At 68.9% G+C, this 17,805-nt stretch overlaps 1 protein-coding gene across 1 annotated transcript in view; it reads left to right on the top strand.

Annotated features, from left to right (window-relative positions):
• Positions 1–574: 574 nt before the first annotated feature.
• The window catches only part of SND1 (staphylococcal nuclease and tudor domain containing 1), a 91,142-nt gene continuing 73,911 nt past the window's right edge, over positions 575–17,805 (top strand). Inside the window, exons 1-9 of the mRNA XM_040545188.1 lie at positions 575–711; positions 3,873–4,022; positions 5,077–5,197; positions 8,253–8,331; positions 11,119–11,279; positions 11,562–11,653; positions 12,829–12,987; positions 13,384–13,490; positions 13,748–13,838. Coding sequence (XP_040401122.1) covers positions 637–711; positions 3,873–4,022; positions 5,077–5,197; positions 8,253–8,331; positions 11,119–11,279; positions 11,562–11,653; positions 12,829–12,987; positions 13,384–13,490; positions 13,748–13,838 — 1,035 coding nt within the window. The 5' untranslated portion in view covers positions 575–636. The remainder of the gene's footprint in view (positions 712–3,872; positions 4,023–5,076; positions 5,198–8,252; positions 8,332–11,118; positions 11,280–11,561; positions 11,654–12,828; positions 12,988–13,383; positions 13,491–13,747; positions 13,839–17,805) is intronic.

Below are 17,805 nucleotides of genomic sequence, written 5' to 3' on the forward strand. Positions count from 1 at the left end.
GGCACCGGCGGCACCCCCAGCACCGGGAGCCCCGGAGGTGGGGGGGCGGAACGGGGGGGGCATCACGGGGAGCCCCCCCCGTCCCCGAGCCCCCCCGGGGGTCCCGGACCCGTCCCCCCCGCCGCTCCCCCCCCGCTCCTTCCCCCCCCCTCCCGTCCGGTCCCGGCGGCGCGGGGCCGGGGAGCGGCGGTGACGTCACGGCGAGGGGGCGTGTCCCCGGCGAAGCCCCGCCCCCGGCGCGGCGCGGCGGAGGCCACGTGGGAGCGCGGGGCCCCCCTCTGCCGACGTGTCCCTGGCGCCGCGTGCCCCGGAAGTCCCGCCCTCCTCCGCGGGGCCGGGGGGCGGAGCGAGGGGGCGGGGCCTGCCGTGACGTCACCCGCGCGGCAGCCTCTCGGGCCGGCGCCGCGGCTCCGCTCTCCCGCCATTGGCCGGCGCGCGGCGGGGCGGGGCGGGGCGGGCGGCGGGACGCGCCGCCCATTGGCCGGCGGCGGCGGGGCGGGGCGGGGCGGCGGGGCGGAGGCCCCGCCCTTTGCTCCGCCGAGGCCCCGCCCCCCGCCGCCCCGCCCCGCGGCTCCCTTCCGCGCTCCCGCCGGGCCCCCTCCGCCGCGCTCCCGCCGCCGCCGCCGCGCCCCCGCCATGGCCTCCGGGGCGGCCCCCGGGCAGGGCGGCCCCGCGCCGCCCCTCGCCGTGCAGCGCGGCATCGTCAAGATGGTAAGGGCCGGGTACCGGCACCACCACCGGCACCGCGCCCGGCCTGCCCGCGCCGTGCCGCGTGTCCCCCGCCCGCTGCCCTCCGGTGCCCCCCGGAGCCGCCCGGCCGCGCTCGGACCCCCCCGGTTCTCCCCCCTCCGGTGCCGTGCCCGCGCCCCGCGTTCGTGAACCGGAGCTGGGAGGGGGGGACTTGGTCCCGGCCCCCCCCACAACGGGACCCGCTCCCGGGGGCACCGGCACCGGGGGGGGGGCTGCTCCGTGCTGGTTCCCTCCCCCTCGTGACCCCCGGTTTCGGAGGGGGGGCGCCTGCGGAGCCGGGGCGCTCGCCCCCCGGTTTTACCGGACGGGGCTCGGTGCCGCTTCCCAGCCTCGGAGCCGTGCCCCGGGTGCCCCCCGGTGCGGCGCGGCCCTTCCCAGCGAGCTCGGCGTGGCCCGGAACCGAAACCCGCCGCTGGTGGAAATCGGCCCGGGGACGGTGCCGGGACGGCGGGGGGCAGAGCGGGGCCAGCTCCCGGGGCACCCCAGGGCTCCCCCGTCCCCCCCCCCCCCGAAGCTGGGCACGGGTCGCACCGGGGCTGGGGGGCTCCGTCCCCCCGCGGGGCGCGGGCAGAGCCCGGGGGAAACCGGGGGAGCGGGGCTGGGGGCACGGGCCGGGGGCTGCCCGGGGGTCCGGCTGCTCGGGGGGTGCCCCGCCAGGAGCTACGGGCGGCTGCGCGTCCCGGTGACACCGTCTGGACGTCCGCTGTCGGTTCCTGGGGGAGCACCGGAGACCCCCCCCCCCGCCCCCCGAAAAGCGCCCGGTCCCACCTGGGCTCCTGCCGCCCGCGGGACGTGCGCACGTGGGAGCAGCGGGGCCGGGACGGGCGTCACACGTGGGCACGGGGTGGCCCCGCGCCGGGGCTGGTGGCCGCCGTCCCGGCCGTCGCCGCCCGTCCCCGTCCCTCGGGGTCCGTCCCTTTTCACCATCGCCCCGTTCCTGAGGGTTCCTGAGCCCTTCCTGCCCCGCTCGGGGGCGAGGGTGCCGGGGGCTGCACCGGGTGGCCGACAAACCCGTCCCCTTCCCGAGCCCCAGGGCTTGTAACGGTAAGCGGGCAGAACAGCTACGGCGCCTGACTCGTCCCCCAGCGCCCTGTAAATTAAAGGTTGAGGTTTAATTGCACTGATGAAACCTCCAAGCCCTCAAGCGCCCGGCCCTGGATCGGCCGCCGGACGGGGCCGCGAGCGCCGCGGCTCCTGGGCGCACGGCGAGGGCTCCGGGCGGGCAGGGAGCCAGCGCGTGCTGAAACCCAGCCCCGAGGCTTCCCGCGGGCGGCACCCAGCACGAGGCTGCTTAAAACGGGAGCAGGGGGGGTCCCCGACGCGTGCCCTGCCTGCCGGGGAGCCCGGGCTGGCGCGGAGCGGGACCACAACCGGCGCTGCCGGTGCTGCGGTCGGTAAATGGGCAGCTTGCGGCCTCGTGCAGTCAGAGCTGTTGAAAAACCTTGCTTTTTTAAATTTATTTTCGCTGGGCGGGACGATGCTGGTGGCCGTTAATAGGGCCGGGCGCGGGGAGGAGAGGTGCGGGTTGGGTCTCTTGGTTTCGGAGAGGGTCCCGGCGGCTCTGCCTGCCCGCGGTGGCCGGGTGGCGCCGAGGGCCGTGCCACCGCTGCTCTGCCCGCAGACCTCGAGCGGAGCCCTGTGGTGCGCCCGGCCGCGGGACGTCGGTGCCCGCCGGGCTGCACGAGCCCTTCCAAAAAGCGCAGCCTTGGGGGCGAGGGCGGCCGCCTGGGAGGGCTGTGCCTGCATGGGGCCGGGCGCCATCCCGGCGCCGCTGGAGCTCCGTGCGTGCCCCCGACGCAGCGACCAGCCCCGTGGATGTGAGCGGTGGGGATCGCCTGGAGGGAGGGTTTGGGCACCGTGCCCCGGCAGGGCCGCGCGGGGCAGCTGCTGGTGCCCGGGCTGGCTGTGCGGGCACCGGGGGGGGGGGGGGGCAGAGGCTGGCTGGACGGCCGGGGGGCGGTGGTCGGCCGCACGGAGTCCAGCTGGAGGCCAGCAGCTCGTGGTGTGCCCGAGGGGTTGGTGCTGGGGGTCCTGGCGGGCACCGAGGTGCCCACGAGCCGGTGATGGGTCCCTGATGCGCAAGAGGAGAACGTCCTGGGCTGCGCTGGGCCAAGCAGCGCCTGGAGAACTGGGCCCCGTGTGTGCCCCCGGTACAGGAGGGGCCTGGGCAGGCTGGGGGGAGCCCAGCGCAGGGCCCCCGGGGTGCTGCAGGGCCTGGAGCCCCCCCTGCTGCGAGGAGAGGCTGCGGGAGCTGGGGCTGCTCGGCCTGGGGAGGGGGCGGCTCCGGAGGGGCTCCCCCACGGCCCTCGGACCCGCAGGGAGCTGCACGAGGACGGGGCCGGGACCGGGACCTGGCACCGGGACCAGGGGCTGGGGGGTCTCCTCCTGGGGGGGTCTCCGAACCCGCCTGGGCGTGGGGCTGGGCACCGGCTGGGGGGGTCCTGCTGGGGCAGGGTGGGGTGGGAGGACACCAGGTGACTTGTGCACGGTGCTCAGAAAGGGTGCGATGGCCTTGTGCACCCCGGGGCAGGACTCCTCGTGGTTTACGTCTAAGGGTTTGCTCCAGGTGCCCCACGGGCACGGCCACCCCTGTGCTGCGGAGGACGAGCCCCGTGGGTGTTTGAGGTGCCGCAGAGGGTCCCCCAGCACGTCCCGTGGGTGTCTCTGCTGTGCCCAGCACCATGGAGGAGGCACGGCCGTGCCCTGCTGCCCCCGCGCCCTCCCAAATGCTCCCGAGTGGCAGCGGGAGGCGACGGGGCTGCTGGGGCTTGGAGGGATGGATGGGACGGGATGGGACCGCAGCGAGCGCGCGTGGTGCTCCTGCCTCAGCTCCGGGCAGAAGCAGCCCCGGCAGGGGGAGGTGGCCAGGCTTGGGAATAAAAATCCCGTCTCCTGCGTCCTTCCCGCTACCTGCCGCGCTGAAACTGCCCCACGAGCAGTGGCGCTGGGCGTGAAGGAGGGGCTGGGATGTTCAGCGTGTCCTGGGCACGGCGTTTCCTGTAACCGCTGCGCGCGATGGCGTGGGGTCGGCTGGGTGCGTGGGTGGGGGTCCGGGCATCTCGTGGGGGGGGGGGGGCCGTGGTCTCCGCCCGCCTCCCCGCTCACCCTGTGCCTCCCCGCAGGTGCTCTCGGGATGCGCCATCATCGTCCGCGGGCAGCCCCGCGGCGGGCCCCCTCCCGAGCGACAGATCAACCTCAGCAACATCCGCGCCGGCAGCCTCGCCCGCCGCGCCGCCGCCGGCCAGCCGGACGCCAAGGACACCCCGGACGAGGTGGGTGCCCCCCCCCCCCCCCCAGGCACGCGTCCCTGCGGTGCGCCTGGGGACCTGGGGACGCGGTGCTGGGGCCTCTCGCTGGCGGTCAGGGAGGAGCCGGAGCAGGGAGAGCTGCCGGGGGCGGATTCACGCCTCGGAGCCCCGTGGGTTTTGCTCGCGGCTCCAGATCTCTCCTCCCGGTGCGCTTTGGTGGCCACGGTGCGAAGAGCTTCGCCTCTGGCGCCCTGCGTAAATCTTCCTCGCTAACTCTCAGCCTCAGGTCTCCAGGGAGAAGGGGTCTGCACGAGGGCCCTGCGTCCTCGGTGTGGCTGGAGCAGGCTCCTAATTAGCTCTGGGTGGAGGAGCGTTAATCAGAGCGGGGACCAGGATCAGGCTCTGCCCCAGGCTTCAGCCTCTCTTGGGGCTCGGTGAGCTCTGGCTGTGGCTGATCGGGGACTCAGGGGACCTGGTCACAGCCGGTGCTGGCCCTGGCAGCTCCTCTGAAGGCGTGGGGACACGATGTGGAGGTGGCGCTGCTTTTTGGGGCGCCGCTGGGGTGCAGCAGGGGTTGCCCGTGCGGCTGGCTTGGCGCAGTGCTTGGAAGGAGCAGGGTTGGGTAGCAGAGAGCTGAGCCTGGGGCCACCCATCCTCCCAGCCCCGGGGGTGGCGCGGAGCGCTCAGCTAATTGCTCTCCCTGGGGAGTTTGTCTTCTAAACACTGCTTCAGCCGTTAAATGTCACTCTTTTAAAAAATTACGCCTGTCAGTTTTGCTAATTGTTTATTAGCACGTCATGTTCTCTCCTCCGGACCACTTTCTCCACCCACCCGCTTCTGCGGTGGAGTGGGGCTGAGCTCGCCCTGGCGCTGCCGTGAGTCGCGCTCGTGCCTCCGGTGCAGGAGGGATGGGGATGGAGAGATGGGGACAGAGGGACGGGGACACAGGGACGTGCCGGGCACGGCCATGGATGAGCCGTGCCAGCTCCGCACCCTCGCCGTGAGCGCGGCAGCGTGTGCCAGCCCCGGGCACCCGGCGGGGAGCTGATGTCCGCTGCTTTCCTTCCTTTCTTTCCAGCCCTGGGGGTTCCCAGCCCGGGAGTTCCTGCGGAAGAAGCTGATCGGGAAGGAGGTCTGCTTCACCGTGGAGTACAAGACCCCGCAGGGCCGCGAGTACGGCATGGTGTACCTGGGCAAAGGTGAGCACGGGGGGTCCAGCGGGCGCGCACAGAGCTCGGGGCCGGGCTGCTGTCCGAGGAGGGTGGGTGGGATGCGGTGGTCGGTGGCAGTTTTTTTGTCACCCAGTTTCCAGCTTCTCGGCAGGGAGCGATGCCCAGCGGCTGTCCCGGCTGCCCGCGGAGCTGCGGGGGGTTCCCCCCTCAGGTGCCGCTGCTGCGGGCACGCCTGGGTCGTGGCGCTGGGTGAACGTCCATTTGCTGAACGTTTTGCCGTTATAAATCTCACACTCGCCTCCGGCAGACAGCCGTCACCTGGAAGGAACCCGTTTACCAGCCCGCTTACCTGCGCCCCCGAGCAGGCAGCGGGGTGCCTGGAGCCCAGCCTGGCGCAGCCGCCCAGCCCGAGCCACGCGCAATACCTGCAGGCAGAGCTTTCCCCGGCTCAGGCTAGAAGCAGTTTGGGGCAAATGGCCTTTTTTTGGGGGTGTTTGACCTGCCGCTAGCTCAGGCGGGCTTCGCCTCTGGTTCGGTCCCCTGGGGCTGGGCTGGGCAAGCAGCACATCCTGGGGGGCAGCGCCGGGACCTGAGCGCTTACGGGTGGAGAAGGAAAACGCAGAAACTGGGGAGCAGGAGCGGCAAGAGCTCGCGGTGCAGGATTGGTGCTGCTGAGCCATCCCGTAGGGAACGCCGTGTCCTGTGTCCCTTGGTGGGGCAGGGGGACACGTAACGGGGCCAGCCACCTCCAGATGCTTGTGGAAACCTTGTTGTTGGCTTGTTGTCTCTGAGCCTCCGGCTCCTGCAGGATGCTCGCAGGGAGGCTCACGCTCTCAATGCGATTGAGGTCGGTCAGTGCAATTAACGCCGTGTTGATCAGAACTTGCAGTGACCCCTCGGGCAGAGCTGCCTGCTTACCAGGCAGGAAGGACCCGTTCGCGCCCCTGAGGCTCGGGGCAGCCCCAAGGGTGCTGCGCTCAGTTTGAGCGCTTGCTGCAGTGCCAAGTCCCAGCCTGAGCTTGTGGAGGAGTTCTTGGGCCCCGGTCGGCTCTGGGCCCTGATCAGCTCTGGTGAGAGGGGCAGGGAGAAGGCGGCTTGGGGACAGGGGAGTGCTGGCGTCCTGCTGCCCTGTACGGTGCTGGGTCGGCTCCTGGTTGAACCCTCAGCTCCCAAGGAGCGGGGGGACGAGTTGCTCCACGTGGGAAGTCTCCCAGGGCGCAGCTCGTCCCTCGGTGTGTGCCGTGGGGCTGCCGGGTGGGTGCTCGGGTGCCCCGGGACAGGGCAGGAGGCTCTCCGAGGTGCTCGGGGTGCAGGTTGGCTCCAGCCCGTGCTCCTCGCAGCGTGCTGTGCCACAGGGAGCTCGTCGGAGGGAGGGAGATGCAGCACCGGGGTGGTGCGAAGGAGACGCATTTGGGGAGGGCGTCCCCTGTGTCCAGACTGTGCCAGGTGAGCCCAAAGCACGGGTAGCTGTTTTTCGCTGTCAATATTGAGTTGTTCCTGAGCCTGCAGCCTGCCGTGGGCTGCCTGCAGCTGGAGGACACCAGGAGCCCCTGGGGATGTGCGTGCAGGGCGAGCATCCCTTCGGAGAGCTGCTGCTTCCCATCCCGCCAGCGTGCACAGCCAGCCCCTCCGTATGGGACACCCGGCTCAGCACCAAAAGCAGGATGCGGTCGCGTAGCCTGCAACAAATAAATCCTGGAAGGGGTTTAGTTGTTGGGTGACACCGCGATCAGTCAAAGCGCTCTTGTTTCAGTCATCTGCAGCCTTGTTGTCTGCCACATGAAGGGTTTTTAATGCTGAGCCTCCCGTGTAGGTGTCGTCCTCATTGTTAAATCCCAGCCTGTCACGCCGCTGCGGTGAGAAATGAAGCATAAAATGTTTCCTGATGAAGTTTGTCAAGGTTTAAATGGAATTAATATGGAAGCACTGCAGCAGCCTCCTCGGCAGCGGCGCTGGGGGGGTCGCTGTGCCCTGGGACGGGGGGCATTGAGGTGGGACACTGCTGGGGGTCCGGGAGCACCGCTCCCTGGGGACATGCGTGGGCACACGGAGCTTTCCCGAAAGGTCGGGAGAAGGTGGAAGTGCTGGGTGAAGTGCAGGGGGGTAATCCTTGACGTGAGGGGGATTGGGGCTGCTGCAGTCCCGGTGTCTGCGTAGGCTTGGGGTGGGGGAGAGCAAAGCCGCAGCCCCCGGTGCCGAGGAAAGGTGTGCGGGGGAGCTGGGGGGGCTCACAGGATAGAACATCCCACGTTGGAAGGGACCCACGAGGATCATCGAGTCCAGCTCCTGGCATGGTCTCCCCTTGGGGGATCTCCAAACCCACCTGGACGTGGGGCTGGGCACCAGCTGGGGGGCTCTGCTGGGGCAGGAGGACTCCAGGCGCCCCCAGGCTCAGCCCGGCTGTGATCCCGTGAGAAGCTGCCGGCAGCATCAGCGCTGCAGCCCCTGCCTGAAATTGCGAGAGCCCCTTGGATGCCGGGAGGTAGCTGCTTGCTGAGGGATGCTGAGGGCGTCCCCCTCACGTGCAAACGGTCCTGGCTGCCCCCGAGCCTTGCAGCTGAGCCGGGCGCCAGCCCCTGCTCCTCCTGCTCTCCTCCCCTGCCCGGGGAAGCGCCGTCCCAGGGGAGCTCTGCGCCGTGCACGGGTCCGGGGCATGGAGGAGCTGCTGCAGGGCACTCAGTGCGAGGCAGCCACGGGTTGCGCCGCGGGGCGGTGCAGTTATCGGGGTGTGCGGCTGGGCTGGGGTCTGCCCTCGAGGCTCTGATCTCCGTGAGCCCACGTGGGGGGACCGGGAGCTCCCTCCCTGTGTGGTGCTGGGGGTGGTCTCAGAGCCCCCAGCTTCTCCACTGAACTTACCATGGGGTGGGTGCCTCGAGACCCCGATGGCAGCCTGTGCTGCCTGTCAGCGGAGCCTGGACCATGTTCAGAGCCTGTCTCGTGGCCTTGCACCCCGCCCCGCTCAGTGAAATCGTCTCGTTCCCGGGCTCTCTGCGGGGACGAGGCCGGTTTCTCCCGCGCTGCCGCCTGCGCGGTGCCGTCCGCCCGCTGCGTGCCTCCACTGACTGCTCTCCTCTTCCCGCAGACACGAGCGGCGAGAACATCGCCGAGTCCCTGGTGGCAGAAGGACTGGCCTCCCGCCGGGAAGGGATCCGAGCCAACAAGTACGTATGTGGCCGTGCTTCCCGGCCCCGGGAAGCGGCTCCGCGCTGCGGGGCTCCCACCGCTGGTTATCTGCGGCAGGGCGCCCGTGCTGGGTGCACGGGGCTGAGCCTTGGAGCCACAGCTTCGTCCTGGCCCTGCTGGGAATCGGTGGCCCCAGAGGGGTCCCGGCTTGGTGCCAGGAGAAGCCCGGCCCTGGCCACCGTGCCGGCAGCCCCGTGGGGGCCGCTGTTACAGGGGCGTGAGCGGTTGCTGCGCCGGCGCTATAAATACCGGTGGGACGCTATTTCCATCCTGTGCCTGCTGGGCTGGAAGCTCGCCCGTGTCGCTTCCTAAAACTGTTCCTGGCACACTTGGGTGCTTTCCATCCAGGGTTTTCAGTAGCGCAGCCTGTAAACAGGTATGCGGAGTAAACAGAGCGTGCGCTGCCAAGGGCAGGGACGGGGTGCCTTGTTCCTGGGCTCCCCGGTGCAGGAGCCCCGAGCGCCAGCGGGTCCTGGTCCCCGTATGTCTGGGGACGCAGTCCCTGTCCCTGTGCCCAGCCGCCCCCCAGCGCCTTCATGGCCCCTGCCTGGGCCCATAGGGCCTGCGTGACCCACAGGAATTAAGGCTCAGCTGTAGCACGGTCGGGGTGTGCGATGGGCACCCTGCGTCCCCCCGTGCTGGGCACCGAGGGCTCTGCTGTGACCCGCGTGGTGAGCCTGGCCCCGGGAGGTGGCACGGGGCTGTGCAGGACATCGGGGACGTGCCCCATGGTGGTGGGAGAGCGAGTGCAGCCAAGCAGTCCCCTCGCAAGGGTCTGACAGGGCACAACCACATTCATGGGGTGCACGAGGATCAGCTGGAGCCAGCTCCCGCTCCGGTGCTGTGGGCTCCCACCTCTGGCACCCGTGGTGCAGGTGGCAGTGAAGGTGAGCATGGGGCCGGCACCCTGCTGGGGTTTCTGCTTTGGGTCACTTGCTGGCAGCATGTGGCCGTGCTGCTGTGACAGCCGGAGGAAGCCGTCACCATGAAGGGGCACCACAGGGACGTCAGGGCTGGGGCTCCCCTGCGTGCCGGGCACCAGGGCGCAGACCGGGCGGGACCCCGGCTCCTCCACCACAGATGCAGGCACCGACCTTCAGCGCGGCTGCTGCCCCGCGTCCAGGGGCTGTGGCTCTGCGGCAGGGAGCTGGCAGCCCTCGCTCCCTGGAGTGCGCGTGATGCTTGCTGGCCAAGGGATGACGTTCTTCAGCCCTTGCGTTTTGGGCAGGCGGTGCTGGAAGGACCCAGCCAGGCAGGTGCCCCGTGGTGCTGTGCCTCGCTGGTGGGTTTGGGTCTGTGCGTGGCACACCGGGGGGCCTGGGAAGCAAACGGCTCCGCGGGTTGGGGGCGGCTCAGCTCTTTGGACCCCTGGCTGCTCCTTTCATCCCCCCAGGGACAAGACCCTTCAATGCCATGGCCCCGCAGCTACCCTTGGCCGAAACCCCCGAGGCAGGAGGTGCTCGCTGCCCACCCCAGGGCAGGCAGTGGCATGGGGACATCCCCGAGGAGCTGGGGGAGCGATGGTATGGCTGTGACTTGTCCCTGCCGTCCCAGCAACGTTCCCCCCGAGGGGAGGAGGCGTGGAAGGAGATCGCGGCGCAGGCTGGGCGCTGTCGTGCTGCGCTCAGGGTTGTGGTGCTCGTGCCAGGGGACCTGGGCCACGGGGACCTTCTGGTGGCCTCGGGCTCGCCGGGCTTTGTCCCTTCTGCTCCAGCAGTTGCCTGCTGTGAGGCCGGGGCGCAGGGCGTGCGGCCACCCCGGTCTGCGAGGTTCCGCTGGAGTCCCGCAGTCCCCACAGGACTCAGCTTCCTGCAATTAAACACTGCCTGGGGCTTGTTGCTGCTCAGAGCTCGCTCTCCTAATTCAAAGGACACGTTAATGAATGGGTGCATGAGGAGCCTCTGTCCTCAGCTTCCCAGGTGCAGGTAGAGGAGGCGGCTGCAGGTGCTGGGCGAGCCCCGGGGGTGCCGGGGAGCTGCTGTGCCCCCCCCGCTCTGCTGCCCCCCTGGGGCGCAGGTATTTAAAGCCAGGCACATTTACCTGGGGGCTCCCGGCCCGCAGGGCCGCTCAGCTTCTGCGCGGAGCTCGGGATCCCTCAGGTTGCAGCTTTGCCCTCAGCCGAGCCGAAGAACGATGAACCCAGAATATCCCAGGGTGTGTTTAACGGGGTGTGACGGCGCTTGGCAGCGCTCTCCTTCGTCGGGGACTCGGTCCCCTCGGCGTGGAGAGACGCCTGCTGCTGCCTCCTGGCTTCGGAGGCCGCCTGCTGCTCGCCCCGGGCCGTTTGTGCTCCGGGTGAGCCGCTGGCAGCAGCTTCGCTCCACGGCCCTCGCTCCCAAACCAGGCGCTGGTGGCCGGGGCTGCCGCTGCCCTGCCGCAGGGTCGGGACCTGCAGGGTCAGGACCTCTGCCCCGACCTCCCTATGCACAAAACGAACCTCGAGAGGGGCTCTGCAGCTCGCACCTTCGCTGTCCTGTTGTAGCTGGGGTGTATGTGGCCAGCAGAGGCACGCCCTGCTTGCTGGGTGCCGGAGAGACTTCGGTTTACGGAGCGTTGCTGTCAGATGCGTAAACCATCGCTCACCCGGGCTGTGCCCTTCCTAGACTTGAGTGTTCAGATTGCTAAAGCATCCGGAAAAGCGCCTGAGAGATGGACGTCCCCGGGGGTAAAATATGCAGGACCCGCCAGCGCCCTGCCCGCTTGTCCCTGCGCCCGCTGAGCGCCGTGGCTCTGCCCTGACCTGGTTTTTGTCCCGCTCCTTGCAGCCCTGAGCAGAGCAGGCTGGCGGAGCTGGAGGAGCAGGCCAAGAGCGCCAAGAAGGGGATGTGGAGCGAGGGCACGGGCTCCCACACCATCCGGGACCTCAAGTACACCATCGAGAACCCCCGGCACTTCGTGGACTCCATGCACCAGAAGCCGGTCAATGGTGAGCTGGTGGCCGTGGGGACGTGGTGGTGGCTGGGGCTGCGTCTCCCTGCCTGCTCTGCGGTTTTGTGGCTGGCCCGTCCGTGGCTTGTGGGACCTGCCTGTCCCCAAAGCTGCACGCACGGCGCTGCACGCTGCTGTGATGCTGTTCTTGGCTTTGTACGAGCACGCCGCTCACCGTGCAGCAGTATGTGGCCGTGGGGATGGAGCGGGACAGCTCTGGCTCTGCAGCCCCTGCTGAGCCCCTCAGCGGCCAGCACCAACCTCTGCTCTCGTCCTGCAGCCATCATAGAGCACGTCCGGGATGGCAGCGTGGTGAGAGCCCTCCTCCTCCCGGACTACTACCTGGTCACCGTCATGCTCTCGGGGATCAAGGTGAGGTTTGGCTGCTGTCACCTGCCTGCTTATCGTGCTTGCTGTCACCTCTCTGCTCTTGGCATCGGGACTGGTGCGAGCCTCCGAGGGGCCTTACCCAACCCACTGCTCCCCCGGCCATCGGGTGTCCTCCGGCACCGTGCTTGGCACAGCCCCTGGGGTGCGCACACCGTTGCGGGGCCGTCACTGCGGGATGGGGACGCTTGGGGTCAGCAGGTACCAGCTCCGTGCTGCGCAAGGTACGGGATGCCCTGGGGGGGTCCGGAGCAGCTGGGGGAGGGATAGCCCCGTCCCATCAGGAGGGCTCAGCCCCTGCGTGGCTGTTGGCATCTGCGTGGTGGGGGGATTTGGGGGCAGCCGGGGAGCAGCCCTGCCCGTGTTCTCCCCGCTGCTGGGGGCTGCTGCTCGGTGCGCTCTGGGTGCGCCCTTTGCTGCAGCACCAGTGATTTTTTTTTTATTTACTTTTTTCCCCTTGCCTTTTGAACCTTGCCGTTTTCCTTGCTGTCCTCAGCAGGACTGCAATGGGAGTTTGTTTCCGTGCCCTGGTTCGCTCCTGGCAGTGTTTGCTGGGGCGGGTAAAGGGCTGTGTCAGCACAGAACGGCCGGAGAGCATCGCTGTGCACACATCCCCGGTCCCTCTCTGCCAGGCTACAGCCGGAGCTCGGGCACTTGGGGTTTTCCTCCGCTTCTGCGATGCTGAGCCCGACCCGAGTCTTGTGCTCGCGGCTCCTCTCCACTTTTCCTGGGGAGCCAGCACAGGGAGAGGCCCCCCGGGGTGCCTGCGGAGCTGCTGTGTCCTCCCCACGGCCCTGCTGCTGCTGGGACCTGTCCGTCCCTGGCAGCTCTGCCAGCTCCTGCCCCGTCTGCCCTCCATGAGCACCCATTTTAAGCCTGGTTTCCTGAGCAAGCAGGGACTCCCCGAGGTGCCTTGGTGGGGAGGATGGGCTGGACCAGGCGTCATAACCCTTTAGAGCCTCCTGACTTTGGGGCATGGGGTTTTTGGGGCCAGCCAAGCTCCGTGCCCGGTCTCGCAGCACGGCTCTGTGCCACGGTGCCCCCGCGGTGCCGTGATCCCGTCTGTGTGGGTGACGTTCCCTCCCCCTTGCCGAGGTTTTTGGGGCCCACCTCGTGCTGTGGGAGCCCGCCCGTGCCCTGACCGTGTCCCTGTGCCGCAGTGCCCCACGTTCAAGCGGGAGGCGGACGCCCCGGAGGTCCCCGAGCCGTTTGCGGCCGAAGCGAAGTTTTTCACGGAGTCGCGGCTGCTGCAGAGGGACGTGCAGATCGTGCTGGAGAGCTGCCACAACCAGAACATCCTGGGCACCATCCTGCACCCGGCAAGTGGGGGCGGTGAGGGGCGGGATGGGGGCTGCCGGGATGCTCTTCGTCCCCTGCTGGAGATGCTGGAGCTTGATGCGAGTTCCTGCTGCCTCCATGGGGCCCGGAGCAGCCCCGCAGGGCTGGGAGCCGTGCTCTCTGCCAGGGGATGTAGGAGGGCACGGGTCCGTTTGAGCAGAGTCCTGTGGTCTTCTGGGGTCGCATCCTTTGATAGCCCTCGGGGTGCTGTGGGCCAGGCCTTGCATCGTTTGTGGGCACTGGGGGCCCGTGACAGCGAAGGGGCCGCGCAGGACGCGTGAGCTCCGCGCTGCAGGACTCAGTGCCGGGGCAGGGCAGGATAAATCCCGATGCCGTGGGGTCCCGCGTGCGAGCGTGCGTCTCCTCCCTCTCTGCAGAACGGCAACATCACCGAGCTGCTGCTGAAGGAGGGCTTCGCCCGCTGCGTGGACTGGTCCATCGCCGTCTACACCCGCGGGGCCGACAAGCTGCGCGCGGCCGAAAGGTGAGCCCGGGGCTGCGGCGCTGCCAGCGGGCACGCGGGGTGCTGGGCCCCATCCCCATCCACGCACGTGGGGTGTCCCTGGTGTCACTGTGCCGAGGCACGGGCAGGCTCTGGCTTGGAGCAGCCCTTACCACTTGCCAATGCCCTCTGGAATAGAAAAGAAAGGCGGCGGCTTTGTGCCCGGTGCCTCCGCTGCGGCGCACCCGTCCCTGCTGGGGACCCCTGCCCGGGCGTCACGGGTGCCTTCCCCCCGCCAGGTTCGCCAAGGAGCGCAAGCTGAGGATCTGGAGGGACTACGTGGCCCCCACGGCAAACCTGGACCAGAAGGACAAGCAGTTTGTGGCCAAGGTGGGTGCCTGGCGGAGCAGGGCAGGGACGGGTGCTGGGCTGCCTCTGCCGGCACCTGCGTGTGGTCGGAAAAACCTCGGAGCTGGGCTCTGCCCCTGCTGTGCCTGCGGCTTTGATTCCCCTCCGCGGACCACCTGGGTGCCCCCCGGGATTGGGCTGCCCTCTGTGGGTCGGAGCCGGGGTTTAATGGCATGGTGGGGTGACCAGCCCAGGTGATGCTACATCCATGCAGCCCGTAGTCGGGGCTCAGCCATGTCCCCGCACCATGCCTGGGGTGTGGAGAGGTGAAACAGGGCAGAGGGAGGGGGCTGCAGGCTGGGAACAGGCTGGCGGGCACCCTTGGGTACCGCAGGGATGCTCTCGCTCTGGCTGCAGGGGGCTGGGCGCAGCAGAGCTTCCCCTTCCCGTCACGAGGGCTCCGTGCCCCTGTCACAGCCCCTTCCCTGCATCCCTGGTGTGGGGCCGCCGTCCTGAAGCCATGCTCACCCTTTCCCCGGTGAGGTTTGGTCGCTGTTGGCAGCGGTGCCGTGCCCGGGAGGCTGGGAGGGCAGCGGAGCGGGGCTGACCGGGCGCTGTGCCTGCCCCGGGCGCGTGTCCCAGCGGAGGAGCATCGCGTCGGGGTGCTGCGGCAGGGAGCCCCGAGCTGCCGGGTGCTGAGCCGGGTGCTGAGCCCCGCTAGGTGGTGCTGCCGGCTCGCCCAGCCGCCGGGCTGCAGCTGGGCTGGGAGCCCTGGGAAATGCGCAGTTGGATTTCTTGGGAAGCGAGCTCAGCCCCCGCGCCGGGTGGCACTGGGTCACATCCTGCCTCGCAGCCGCCTCCTGAGCGCCAGCTCCTTGTTTTTCCCCCCGTGTGGAGGGGGGGACCCGAAGGGCCCCAGGTGGGAGCCACCCGAGAGCAGGGTGTCCCCGTGTCCTGCCCAGCCGCTGCCCCGGGGGCTGCTTCCCCCTGCTTTGGGGCTCCCGGCTGCAGGAGGAATTAGGGGGCGATGTGGGGCACGGGGCTGTGCCCGGCCACGGTGCTGAGCGCCGCTGGCTCAGGGAGCGGTGGCGGTGCCAAGCAGGGCGAAGCGAGGAGCTCCTGAGCCTGGTCCTGTCTCGAAGGCGCGATCCGGCAGGCGCAATTATCTCATCCGCCGGAGGCACGGCGCTGTCGCTGGTCCCCGTGTGACAGCTCCTGTCCTGCAGGGCGAGGGCAGGGAGGTACTCGCTCATGCGTTAACTCCGAGATCAGATGCGCTCCCTTCTCCCTAAGTGGCCATTTGTCGGCTCTAATAAGGCCGGAGTGATAGCAGAGGTCCTGAGCACTTCCTCGCCCGGGGGGGGGGGCGAAGGCTTTGCTTCGCTTTTCCCTTTTGAGCGGTGGACGAACGCGTCCTGAGCGCCGACCCCGGGGGGCTCCTCGGAGGCTGGAGCTGCGAGACCCCTCCCGGAACACGGCGGTGAGAGCCCCTGGCAGGGAGGAGAGGCCCGGGGGGGGCCCCTGCCCAGGTGCCACCGTGATGGTGAGCACCCAGTGCCCCGTGCAGGGCAGGGGAGCGCCGTGTGTCGGCGCTGGCGGCTCCGCAGCGCGATCCTGCGCTGGCAGAGGCTGCAGACGCAGCCCGCGCCAGGACCAGACGCGGGGGGCATTAGTCATGCTTTGCTCAGCAGCTTGCGGAGGGGGCGGATGGATGCTCCTGGCATTTCCAAGACGCCCGTCATTTTGTCGAGCAGCTCGCATGCGAGCTGGGGAGCTGCAGCAGGCAGGGCTCTCGTCCCGAGCCCCTGGGCGCTGCTGTGGGGCAAAGCGGCGAAGATGCTGGAGGTGTGGGGGTGCCCCCATCCCTGGGGGTGTGGGGTAGGGGGGGCAGTGCATCCCACCTGGGGGTCCGAGCCCTCTCCCTGGGCTAGGATGGGCAAAGCGCAGGGTGCATCCCAAGGGGGCACCCACTCTCTGGGAGTGGGGCGCCCAGGGTTGCCCCCAGTCCTGAGCACGGCCCCTTGTGCCCCCTGCTCGCCCCCCCCAGCTTTATGCAGCCCCAGGGGGAGGGGATGCGTTCCCCCCCCGGAGCACGGCTCTGGTGCGGTTGGGCTGCGCTCGCTCCACAGGAGGAGCCCCGAACACCGCGTCGTGCCCCCTGCTTCCCAGCAGCAGAAAGTCTCTGCCTGTGCTTAAAAACTGCTACTTATGCAGGAACGCGCAAATCAGCATTTAGGGAGCAGTCAGCCAGAGCCCCCCTGGGCAATGTCGTTTTTGCAGTGTCAATTTTTGGTCCTTTTCCCTCCCCGAGAATTGCAAGTGACAGGGAAAATCAGGACAAATGCCTGCGCGCTCGGAAGCGCAGGAGCTTAAACGCGACTTGGGCGCGCGCCCGGTGCCGCACGCAAGGGGCCATAAACACCCATCAATCCTCGTAGCGCCCGGGGCGCTGCACGGAAGGGGCCATAAACACCCATCAGTCCTCATAGTGCCCAGGGGGCTCTGTGGGGTGCAGCCTTGCACCGCAGAGGTGGTGGATGGGTGGCTTCGGATGGCCAAGCCGCGGTGGCAGAAGCGACTTGCCCGCTCCTGGGGGGCGGCGGGCAGGAGGGGAAGGTCCCAACCTGCCCCCGTGGTGCTGAGCAGTGGGTGCAAAGCAGCTGTGGCTGGTTTTTGGGTCCTGCTGCCACCGCGTTGGGCTGTGGTTTGGAACGAGGGCTGGTGTTCTGAGCGGGGGGCTTGGTTCGGGCAGGGGCGAAGTCTCGGCCCCAGCTGTGGACTCGCTGCCTATAAACGGCGGAGCGAGTGGCAAGAAGAAAAGAGGTGGGATAAAAATGTGAAGAGACGGGAGGCTTTCTTAAGAATTTCCTACGTCAGCTTGTCTTAAAGCACCCAAGAATTTGGGACAGCGTTGCTTAGAGCTGAACGCATCACGCTTGCAGCTACGCCGTGCCAAAAGCAGTTTGCAGCACAGCTTTCTCTCTCTTTCTCTGCGGCTCCCGGGACTGCGAGGGCTCGGGGAGGGCTCTGCCCCCTCTGCACCCCGCGGGGCAGGATCAGCTCCCTGCGAGTGAGGGGCTGGGGGCGCTGAGGAAGAGGAGAGGGATGGCAGCAGCTCTCGCCTGGGGCCCTGGGTGCCCGGGGAGCCGTTACCGTGTGTCCCCCCGTGCACCCGGCTAGGGGCTGTGCGCGGCGACCCCAGGCATCCCTCGGGGACCGCACGGGGAGCTCGGGCGGCCCCAGCCAGGCTGGCTGCGCGCGTCGTGCCCTGCCTTGCGCTGTGGATCGGCTCCAGCCCTTCTGCAAAATGGAGAAAAATGGAGAAGGCGGTTGTGGATGAGCTCCCAGCGTTGTGGTTTTTTTTTTTTTTTTTTATTTTTTTTCCCTTTCCGAAGCGCTTAGGCCGTTTATCATGGCCAAATCATCTCAAATCTCGGCAGAATCTGCCAAAGCAAGTCTGGGGAGTTGCTCTCCTCCTGGAGTTGATTGCAAAAGCATGCCAAAACCTCTCCAAGAGCGGTTCCCCATTTGGGGAACCAGGGTAGGGGGTAAGGGGATGGTGCTGGGCATGCAGGGCTCCGGCTCCCCAAAAAATCACCGTGCCCATCTCACGAACCCGGTGCGTGGGCACGGAGCAGCGGTCGCCCCCCGCTGTGGGGACAGTCCCTGCCCCATGGCCTGTCCCCGAGCCCTCTCCCAGGAGCGCTGCCATAACGAGCTGCCCTCGTTAGCGCGGGGAGGGGAGCGCAGCAGCCTCCGTGGGCAGCCCTGGGGCCCTGCCAGGCTCCTGCGTGGCCCCGCGGCAGCTGGGAGAGCCGTGAATGGGCTCCTCTGTTCCCCGGCACGCAGCCAGGGCGAAGCGGTGGAAGGAGGAGGCAGCAGCGCTTCGGAGGCCGGCCTCTCCCCATCCTGGGGGTCCCCAAGGGCTGCCCTGTGCAGCCACCCCTCCCCGTCCCCTCCTCGCTCCCGCGGTGCCCCCCAGCAGCTGGGTCGGGGCCGGTCCCTGCCC

Source organism: Cygnus olor, chromosome 1, assembly GCF_009769625.2.
Source record: "Cygnus olor isolate bCygOlo1 chromosome 1, bCygOlo1.pri.v2, whole genome shotgun sequence".
NCBI classification, from domain to species: Eukaryota; Metazoa; Chordata; class Aves; order Anseriformes; family Anatidae; genus Cygnus; species Cygnus olor.